Genomic DNA, 10,990 nt, shown 5'->3' with positions numbered 1-10,990 from the left:
TTCTTTTAATTTAATATATTGATCATTATCTTTAGTTTTGACTGCATCACTACTTTTTAGGTTGTTTCTTTATTGAAAGATGACAGTCCGTTTATCCGGGAGTTGTTTGCTAGGTTAAAATCGCCCACCACCTCTCCTGAATCAAAGAAAAATATGGTAAACGTCTTCTGTTTGTTTTAGCTACGGCAACTTTCGTCAACTATTTCAAAAATGAAATTGTTATTTCACAAATCAACAATTTTCCCTTCTGGTGGTGTGAACTTTATTAGAGTGTGCTGTCACGTTTTATGAAATTTTACTAAAAGAAGAAACACATTTGTCAGAGGTTATGCTGATAAATGGTCCCTGTTGCTTTTCTAGGTTATTACTTGAGAAAATATGAAAATATGAGATAGGAATTGCTGATTGTGAGCAAGACACTCGGCTGAATGATATATTTAGGTTATGCACATGTGGATTCGAAAGCTAATACGTTCTGAATGCTGTTTACAAAATGAACTGTTCCTTAAGATATATTAAATCTTTTCATCTTCTGTACAATGAATTTAAGTGATAGGAACAAACAAAAATGATAAACGGAAAGTAATTCTGAACTTGTATTTCTGATGAATTCAGAGAGTATCCTCTTTACAATGGAAAATGAAGTGTGAAAAGTTAACAGTTGTTACAGATGTACTCCTTGCAGAAATGAAAGAAGAAGAAAAATGATACTCGATGAGAGCACCCCTCTACTGGGATGGGAATGGATCACTACTCAGTCACTATTTTCCCACTTCACACATCATACCTCGCATTCCGTTACCCTCATGTTAATACCTCTCATTTGTCAGATGTGTGATCTGTACGTGCCCTATCAGCCTAGGGCTAGACATCTGGAGTCTCCGATGATAGGATTCGGATGATATAGGTTGTGGTTCCATATTATATTTAACAACTAACTAGGTAAATGGTAGGCTTTAACTCAATCCAAAGCTAGCTCAAAAAGAGATGATTCTCTAAGTCATTTTAAAGATTATTATGGTCATATACCTGGCTGATGTGGGATCTTTAATAGGAAATACTTGACAATGGTTCGTTTTGTGTCCTATTTTCCTTAAGCATGAAGGGAATTTAAGAATTTGGGGTTGAGCCTAACTTAATCTTAAATGCTAGCTCATGCGGATGGAGTCTTGATCTGCTCCATTTCTTTTCCTCCATTTCCTGTCCAATTACTTTTACGGATGCACGACAGATGTCAATTAAAAATTTGAACGATCGAGGTTAAAAATATTGAAATTTAGTTTTTCTTTAATAAAAAAAGGCAAAGCACGTAAATTTTTTTCCTTTTCAAAAAAGAAACAACTCTTCTCTGTCGAAGCAACCCTCATTCCTTAGATCAGAACCCAATTGCCTCTCCGTCTCGCCACCTCACCGTTTTGCCTCCACTATCTCGCCGTATTTCGACGTTGCTGTTACACTGTTTTGCTATATTGATGTGTCGTCTTCCCGACATTTCACCACCTCACTGTTGCGGTATCTTCTCTGTCCCGCTTCAATATTGCGGTGTCTCAAGTGTATAATGATTATAATTCCTATTTTCCCACAACATGACTCAATTGGTCATGCCACATTCCAATGGTTACTGCTATTCTCAAAGTTCATTATGCTAATACATCGTAATATATTGCCTTTTCCTTTTCCCAAATTTTCCGTCTTCCCCCACATCCTCCCCTTCACTTCTTCTATTATGAAATCTTTGTGAGGTTCGTTCTATGTTCTAAACCAGTTAGTGTGTTGTAGTTGTGTTTGTGTTAGAGCTAACGTGAAAATAGAGAACGCGGTGCTGCGGCAGAACAGTGGGTAGTACAGGCAACGTTGTACACAACAGTGTGTAGTGAAGTCAGCGCTGCGGTGGGTTAAGGTGCTGCTAGGTCTCGTTACAGGTTTAGGCGCTGATGAAAACTGAAACATGGTTTCTCTCTCTCTCTCTCTTAATTAAAAAAGGTCTTAATTTTAATCTCAGTCGTTCACATCTTTAATTGACATGTGTCGTGCGTAGAACTAGACAGGAAATTGAGGAAAAGAAATGGAGCAGATCCAGACTCATGTGGGTGAGGGTGTCCATGTCCACCACTTATAACCACTAATTTGGCCATATCACTAATATCTGCAGCGCAAAGTTTGTTGACTTTGTAACCATCTCAAAGTTTGGGTCAGACCTAACTCAGTCCCAAGAGTTAGCTCATGGGATTGAGCTGCCTCACCAGTTGTAATAACTAATCTGGCCATATTATTAGCCAGTGTGAGATCTCAACAGGAAGAAATATATAAGAAGTATTGCTTCTGTCCATTGCTTATCACGTTTGAACAAAATCAAAGAGTGAAATATTTGTTATTTCTTTATCTTTTTATTTTTCTTCCAAAAAATGGGGTGGCCAATGAATTTCATTGTAACAGTACGATCTGATAGAGAAGTGTTTGAAAAGATAAATTGTCATGGGAACTGGGGTTGAGCTTCTCCTTCATTTGAAAATAATCGTACCTGCTTGACTTTAATTTTTTGTATTTATATAAAATATACTAATGATTTTTAATTTCTACATTGCATTTTAAAACTTGGTTAATGTTAATGCCAGCATTTCTATGCTAAGATGACCTTACTGCTGCTTGTTAATTTTTTTGCTTCTCTCGATGAACAGATCCATTTCTTGCATGAGTTTTGTGGTTTAAGCAAGAGCTTACCGATGGTACAGCAGCTTCGACTTTTTAGGTATGTAGCATTTGGAGCCGTACATGTTTACACACAGCAGCAGCTTGTTACGCAGTTTGTTTTCTCCAATTTTTGTAATCAGTTACTATTGTTTGATTGCATTCTTTTAATTATTTAGAAAGAGTTTTCCGTTAGATCTCAAGTTTGCTTGTCTATTTTCTTATGAAATAATTGGATTGAACATCTAAAAAATTGATAATACTCTTTTTGGAGTATTTAATGGGAGACTTGCCTTTAATTTTAATTTTAAATACTGCACAATTTTTTTTTTAAGCTACTTGGCTTGCAGAAGATTTGATGTCTTCAGTTTGGTTTCTTCACAATGCTTATCAAGCTTTACTTAGTACAAAACAGCTTCTGAGAACAACTTTTTACGTGTAGTTATTAAAAATCATGTTTAATATGTTTAATATCAGTTCCTTATAGTTTGAAGAAATTTTTATTGGTTAAGGTCACATAACTTTGACATGTAGAATGATACCCAACTCATTATGAATTCCTGATTAGTTTTTCATTTTTAATGCATGTAGGGATATGGTGAATGAGGGCATCTTTGACATTGTCGCAGATGTCCTGCGAAGTCAAGACAAGAAGCTTGTACTTACTGGGTATTGTCACTCTTTCTCACCTTGATCTCGATATATCATTTTTAACTATTCTGATTTTGCATTCAATTGCATCAGTTTCTAAGAGGTAATTGCTGCTTTGGTTGCAGAACAGATATTCTCATTCTCTTCTTGAATCAGGATCCTAATCTTCTCCGGTCCTATGTGGTTCGACAGGAAGGAATCGCACTTCTTGGACTATTGGTAAGTTCTTTCTATGCAAATACGTGACATGCTCTGTTTGGAACCCAAGAATTCCAAAGAAAGTACACTTTTATTTAGAAATAGGAAAGAGTAGGAAATAAATCCCTCTTCCAAGGGTTTCTCCTTCACAATAGAGTTACTACTCTATTCACAAACTTTACGATATTCAAATGATGATGCCCTTTCTAACACTAAAACCTCCCTATTTATATATGATAATTCTAACTACCCCATTAACTAACTAACTAACGAGCTACTTCATTAACTAATACAATGTTGCTAGTGCCAACGTACAGTGCTAAATCTCCTGAAGCCAAATAGCAGTTAAGCAGTGCATGGGTGTGTTGCTTATGAATGCTCGGTAGACAGTAACTTGAAAGAGTTACATCAATATATTGACATATTTATTATCCCTGAAAGTAAACTTATGGCTGCAGTTATCCCCCAATAAAATTGTAACTCCCTGACTAGTTTCAGAGACTGTTGTTGCTTTGTCAATTGTTAGTCTCTAGTCTCTACTGTTGGTCGGTTATATGTTATTAGTAACAGAAATTTAATCGTGGCTTTCTGATTCTGGTGCAACAATTTCCGTCAACTATACAATATAACAGAATATGAATCTATGAATATTGGAAACAACTTCTCATTCAGTTCCTTCGATATTAGTAGTGTCTCTCACCCATCCTCTGTTTCATGTTTTTCCTTTCATTTTTTTGCGATGCTCATGTTATTTTGCATGGAAATATGGAAGATGAAAAATATGGATTTTGAATATTTATCATTTTTCGTAAAGGATTTCTTCAATGTACAGGTTAGAGGAATGATAACAGATTTTGGAGATGACATGCATTGCCAGTTTCTTGAGATTCTTCGCATTCTATTAGACTCATGCACATTGTCTGGCGCACAGGTTCAACTTTCTGTTATTTTTTCTGATCTCTCAGTTTTGCCTTGCCTTGTTGCTGATATTTACTACTTAGCCAAAATGCTTCTTAATCTTGACTAAAAATATATCTTATTTCTTTGTAATATTCATTTCTTTTTGTGAAAGAAAGTTAACTTTAATTATAATACATGAACTTAAGTTTAACATTCTGAAATAAGCTGTTTTTGAACATGCAATTTTACAATATTCTTCAATATGGTCACGTTCAAGTTTAAATTAAGACCTTTTCTTTAGCTGGAGCGGAGGGGCGTTGATATTCTGTTAAATACCCACATAAGAAGGTGTAGCTTACATTATTAGTAGGGGCTTATTGGAAGTTATAAGGTTGGCTTGGTGGTTGAGGTGGGGGAGTGGAGTGATAAAGAAGTTGAAGGTTCAATCTTCATTGCCATTTCAAAAAAGTCAGCAGGGGACCATCTTCCAAAATCAGCATAATGAGCAAGGGGTATGGTTAAGGGCATACATGGCATGAGTCTCATTAAAAGAGTGAATAAAGAACAGAGGAACATCAAATATATGGGAAGGGGGAGAAACTAGGTAGTTGATCTTGGTGCTATTGCTCTCATTCGGCAAATAGCAGTGCAGATTCAAGGCCTGGTGTGAGTGTGACGCGTTTTGCAAGTGCAGTATTTTTTCGGGCATGGACCCCAAAACCCATTGTTTTCTGCTGATGAAAAATAAAGAGGGAGGAATGAAGGCAGATGATGATACAGTGAGCAAATAGGAGACATTTTTACAAATTTGTTTGCTACAGTTTCTAGATTATTCTCAAGTCCAACCGTTCCCTTTCCTTCTACTCTAACAACATGATGATTTGCTAGATAGTATGAACTAAGTCTTTTCTAGTAACCTTTTTGTTTTGTTTGACAGAGAGACACTATTATTGACATTTTCTATGAGAAGCATTTGGGTCAACTGATCAAAGTGATAATGGCATCATGTCCTCCAGAAAATATTGCTAATGCCAGCAACAAATTAATAGATCCTGACCAAGGAATCCAAGATCAGAGTGGGACGAAGCCAGAGATTCTATTAAACATATGCGAACTACTATGCTTCTGTGTTCTGCACCACCCATATCGGATAAAGTACTTCACTGTTGCTTTGCAAAAATCAGAATTGACTTTATGTTGCTGATCATTCAAAATATTAAATTGGTTTCTCTTTACTGTTTGCAGGTGCAATTTTCTTCTGAATAATGTGATTGATAAAATTTTGTTACTGACTCGAAGAAGAGAAAATTATCTGGTTGTTGGTGCTGTTCGGTTTGTTCGTACCATTCTCTCACGTCATGTAAGCTTGTACATCTGTGTAGAAACTACCTGTTTTATCTTTGGCAACTGCCAGAGAAAAAAATATACCTTGCTCCTCCTGTATATATTTCAACCCATTTACCCAGACCATGTAATTCTAATTTTACGGCTCACAAGACTCTTAATGCCCTGTTTAGAGTGAAAGTAGGACATTCCTCCTGCCCTAGACATTGCATACTAAACTTCGATTACTGTGTATTTGTAAATTTTGTAGTTTATTTTCTTCATTTCCTCACCATATATGGGTGGAATATTGAAATATTTTGTACGTTAAACCTGTAACTCATTTTATACTGTCTCAGAACTATTTGTTAGTTTGTTCCCATTAACTTTTATGTGAACCACATTATTGTTTAGAGTTGCTTGTCTGCTCTAGTTTCTTTCCTCTCATAAAATATCATTAGTGACTAACTTGTACCTTTTGTCATTTTGGTGCTCATCACCTTGCTCTTTGTTAAAATGGAGTTAATTTGCCTACTTTATATGGTATTATCTGAAATATTTGCTTATATCACACCAATCATAGTATAAAGGAATTTTTCATTATCTCTGTAAATATGATCAAATGTGTACCCTAAATTATACCAGAAAGCAACTACGTATGAGGACCATAGTATCTTGCAGTTTGAGAGCATTTTATTTCTTGATAACTATCAGAAGTGGGTGTTAACTTTTGTTATCAAGTTATGCTTACGCTTTTCACCTTCATGACGGGTTGAAGGTGGCCAGATATAACTTTTGAGTGGTATATAGCCTACTTGATTAGTGCCGTTTGGAGTTGCTTATGTTGGTAGTTTTGTGGAAATTTTTCTCTAAAGTATTGTGTTCCAAGCCTATAGGTTAATTGGCGGAATCATTTTATGTTGATGAAACTAGTTATCCTGTTTTGAGCTACAACTGCTGCTCTCTTTTTTGTGCTCTATATAATTATTGTTTCTCTGCAGGAGGAGCATCTCATAAATCATTTTGTTAGAAACAACCTTCTCAAACCAGTTGTAGATGTCTTCATTGCTAATGGCAGTCGCTACAATCTGCTAAATTCTGCTGTTCTTGAGCTTTTTGAGTACATTCGCAAGGTACTGTTCTTTTGTTTGTATCATTTTCGATATTAAATGCCTCAAAGCAGTTTTGCATTGATAATCTTGTATAATGCAGGAGAATCTGAAATTATTGATAAAATATATAGTTAATTCTTTCTGGGACCAGCTAGTGAAATTTGAGAATTTGGTTTCCATTCATTCACTGAAAGTAAAATATGAGCAGGTGACTTCCTGTTTTATTTATTGACTTCTTGCTCAGAAGATAGTGCAGTTATCAACACTTCTTTGCAGTTTTGAGATTAAATACTTTCTTGCAGTGTTTGGATAATGATGGGACAAAAGGTACTATTACGAATGACCTTCAAAAACGACTTGAGGAGCGTGCTTTAGAGAAAGAAGAGGAAGATTACTTTAATGAGGATAGGTATATATCTTCCTTCACAAGTGTTATAGGAGATTTTATTCAACTGGCATATGGAGTCTAATTTAACTTTTGGTTGTTAACCAGTGATGATGAAGATTCAACCTCTACGTCTATTTCACGTAATCCAAAAGGGCAGCAGCAGCAACGCGTGTTATCCAATGGAGCAGCTGCGAGCTGCTCAGAGTTTAGGTATACATGCTTTACTTTATATTTTACTAGTCCAATTTTCTCAAAATCATCTTTCGTAAGGCAATACAATTGTCTTGATTTTCAGTTTGAGGTCTGGCGGACTGGTTGACTATGATGACGATGAGGATGATGAAGATTACAAGCCACCACCTAGGAAGCATCCAGAAGCTTCTGAAGAGGATGAAGGGCCAATGGAGTCCCTCGGAATGAAAAGAAAGTTGCCTTTGAACAATAAGGAGACCAATCTTGTACGTAAGCAGAAGTTGGCCAATAGTTCAAAACCAAAAGATAATGTTTTTTCTGCCTTGTGTTCAACATTGAGCCATGCTGTACTGCCTGGTAAGAAAAATGAAATCAACGTTCATACTGGTCATTCTACAATTGATGGGGGGATGAATTCAAGTGAAGTCAATTATGTAAAGGAGATAAATGTTTCAAGAAGCTGCTCTGGAAATAGCAACACAACAGCTGAAGAGAATCATGTAGAGAAAGAAACTGGCATACATAAAAACTTCTCTGATGGGTCGAATGGCATTACTGATAATAGACAGTTGGGTGGGGAGGAACATTCACTGGTTTCACCCAAATCCTCGCCAGAGATGGCCGTAAATGGTTTGTAAGGTTTTTGAACCATATAGGGAAAGGCAGATTGTGATATTTGACCTAAGGATTTGCTGGTGGCAAAGTGGTTGCTATGATCTATGAAACAAGGAGTTCCTTCTCCAAGGGTCTAAGCTCTGATATGCATTCTGTGAAGGACATAGGAGATACTATACAGTGCTACTGAGAGCGGCAAGATATTTATCATAGAGCAACTTCGTTCTAAGTCCTGATCCCATGTTTGGTTGGCTGTTTCAAGCTTTGAACATAGGAATAGTGCCTTTCTGTAACATTGACCAGCAATAATTATCGTTTCTTTTCCTTGTCACCGATTTTTATCTCTTTCAGCTCATTTTTCATATTTGCTGCCAGAGAATTCTGATTGGGGAGATTTGGTCCTGGTATCATCGTGTAGTTTTTAAGTTATATAGTAACATCTTCATAGAGGGCGCCAACATCTGCCCTACACAGGTTTTACTATTTTTCTGTCCCCTCTCTCCACCTCTTTTTGTGGTGGAAGTGATATAGGAATATCAATATGTGCAGTGATATTTTAGGGGCAAAATTTTACAGATGTAGTAGGTAGAAAATATCATCTGTTTGTAACAAAAAAAAAAAAAATCATCTGTTGTATATCGTACTGAATTACGGATGCATTGAACTTCACATGCAGTTAACAGGTGTTACAGCGGTTGGCTTTCTCCTTTGATCTATCTATAGTTTCATATTTTGGCAGTTTCCTATTTTGTTTAAGGTAATACTCCCACCGTCTCATATTAAATATTATTTGAAGTTTTTGGATACATATTAAGAATTGAAATAATTAAAAAGAATATAATTTATGTTTATCAAATTAATTATTTTAAATATTGGTGATTTTTTAATGGAAAATATAATAATACTGTGAGATGGAGGAAGTAATACTCTGATTGCGACTGTTTGGCCTCTAGCAATATTCGTGCGTGGAACGCATCTCTTACTGTTTGTATAAGGAACATACAGAACTCTGTTGGGAGGTCTGACCTCTCTACTCTAGCCGGCACTATGTGGATTCTAGGCAGCAGGAAGAGTTTACAACGCCCACGTTTTGCAGATAAATTATGCTTCGTAGAGTGCTATTCTTTTTTTGTTGTTGTTTACTGTTTTATATTTTGTTGTTTACTGTTTTATATTTTTATTTTCTATTTGTAAACTAGAATAATGTAAGGTTGGTTGCTCTAGATATATGATTTTCATATATTGTAAATATAATTTTAAAATAATTGAGTAAGAAATTATTCTAAATTTGGCACATTTAAATAAGGACACAATGGAGAATATAAAATGAAAAGTAGACTTAAAAATGGTAAGATAAAATGAGTATTATTCTAAACATAGAAAAAATAGTTGCAATTAACATTTTAATTTTAATCTTCTTTGTCTTTTAGAGAGTCACTATTTTCATGTTGTAAATGAGATCAAATATGTATGTAAAAACAATATTATAACTAACAACAATCAAGGTTCTATAATTCATTTATCATATTATAATAGGGTGGTAATAGTTCCTATGTTTGTCTATCGAAATTAATTGCATAAAACGTGTGAAAATAGTTACAAGAAAAAAATTATTGATCATTTAAGCAGTTACAAATTCAAAATTAGAGAAAACACAATACTGCAATATAATAATAAGAGTTATTAAATAAAATATAACAAAATAAAGTAAATATTAGAGTTTCAATTTTTTTTTTAATAATGTACTAATTATAGAGAGATTGATCATCCATTAAGAGAAATTGTTTGAATGAGTAGAATAGTATAGATGTGTAAAAAAAAATTTATATTTCAAAACTAATTGTGAGATGACAACAATTTAGTTTGTGGGCTGTTTTAATAAAATTGTATATAAAAAATAAAATTTAAAAATTTAAAAAGATAACTATAAGATATTTTATAGATCTCACTAAAAATGAACTATTTTTTCAATTAAAACATGATTCCATATTTTTTTTACAAATAAATCTAATGAATGTTTCCATATTGATAATTTAATATGCATATTTTTATAGAGTTGTTAGAGGTATATTATTATTTGAAAAACAATGTTGAGTTGAGATTGCATGAATGATGTTGAAATGCATTCCATATAGGAAGCAACAAGTACGCATCCTGTGTTGGTTTATAGAAACGCCACGTGTAGGTGGTGTGTTACACGTGTCCCCGAAGGCAGTAGTCTGAAATTCGGGTATTTAATAATTGTGCGTGTGTGTAATAATAATAAAGTTGAAGATGAATTTGAAGACGAGCAGTGAGGTGGAGACTCGATGTCTACTTGATGAGATTTGTAATTTTGATAGAAAAGGTTTGTTTGATCTTGGCCATCCTCTTCTCAATCGCATCGCTGAAAGTTTCGTTAAAGCCGCTGGAATTGGTGCCGTTCAATCCCTTTCTCGTCAGGCTTATTTCACTGCCATTCAAGGTTTATTACTAATTCACTATTTCACTATATATTTCATTATTCCATTTTCCGCATTAATAATTCATAATTAATAATGTTGTATTGCAGGCGGTTTACCTCCATCAGATGTTTCAGCCACCAGGAAATCTCGTTTGCCAGCCGCTCTTAGAGGTTTGTTTCCCTTTTTACACTTTAAATTACTTTATATTTCCAAATCTATATATTCACATTTTCTTCTTTTTTTGTTTTTCTCTATTTAGGAGAGACCAACGACAAATCCCTCGAGGCCATGGTTAGTTAGTTTACAAAATATTTCATATGATTTATTATTTTATATATATACTTTTCCCACTAAATTAAGTTAAGTTTGTCATTCGTTATATTATATTTGGCCTTATATGTCATATTAATTTTGTGGTGTTTTCTGTTCATTGTGTTGCCTTGTTTTGCTATCCTCAGGTGATCAACACTGGGAAAGAG

General features: G+C 34.6%; 2 protein-coding genes across 5 annotated transcripts in view; both read left to right on the top strand.

The window, feature by feature from the left end:
- LOC101490977 (uncharacterized) overlaps positions 1–8,805 on the top strand; it is a 28,155-nt gene extending 19,350 nt beyond the window's left edge. For all 4 annotated transcript variants that reach the window (XM_012717859.2, XM_004487720.4, XM_004487721.4 and 1 more), the window contains 12 exons: positions 61–156; positions 2,679–2,749; positions 3,280–3,357; positions 3,465–3,558; positions 4,370–4,468; positions 5,375–5,592; positions 5,683–5,797; positions 6,762–6,893; positions 6,973–7,080; positions 7,175–7,281; positions 7,366–7,470; positions 7,556–8,805. In XM_012717859.2, coding sequence (XP_012573313.1) covers positions 61–156; positions 2,679–2,749; positions 3,280–3,357; positions 3,465–3,558; positions 4,370–4,468; positions 5,375–5,592; positions 5,683–5,797; positions 6,762–6,893; positions 6,973–7,080; positions 7,175–7,281; positions 7,366–7,470; positions 7,556–8,090 — 1,758 coding nt within the window. In that variant the 3' untranslated portion in view covers positions 8,091–8,805. The remainder of the gene's footprint in view (positions 1–60; positions 157–2,678; positions 2,750–3,279; positions 3,358–3,464; positions 3,559–4,369; positions 4,469–5,374; positions 5,593–5,682; positions 5,798–6,761; positions 6,894–6,972; positions 7,081–7,174; positions 7,282–7,365; positions 7,471–7,555) is intronic.
- A 1,443-nt stretch (positions 8,806–10,248) lies between these two features.
- LOC101490648 (outer envelope pore protein 16-2, chloroplastic-like) overlaps positions 10,249–10,990 on the top strand; it is a 1,661-nt gene continuing 919 nt past the window's right edge. Inside the window, exons 1-4 of the mRNA XM_073370048.1 lie at positions 10,249–10,531; positions 10,619–10,681; positions 10,771–10,802; positions 10,970–10,990. Coding sequence (XP_073226149.1) covers positions 10,342–10,531; positions 10,619–10,681; positions 10,771–10,802; positions 10,970–10,990 — 306 coding nt within the window. The 5' untranslated portion in view covers positions 10,249–10,341. The remainder of the gene's footprint in view (positions 10,532–10,618; positions 10,682–10,770; positions 10,803–10,969) is intronic.

The sequence above is a fragment of the Cicer arietinum genome, chromosome 1 (assembly GCF_000331145.2).
Source record: "Cicer arietinum cultivar CDC Frontier isolate Library 1 chromosome 1, Cicar.CDCFrontier_v2.0, whole genome shotgun sequence".
Classification (NCBI taxonomy): Eukaryota; Viridiplantae; Streptophyta; class Magnoliopsida; order Fabales; family Fabaceae; genus Cicer; species Cicer arietinum.
Note: the sequence above shows the minus strand (reverse complement) of the source record. Positions and strands in the feature narration are given on the sequence as shown.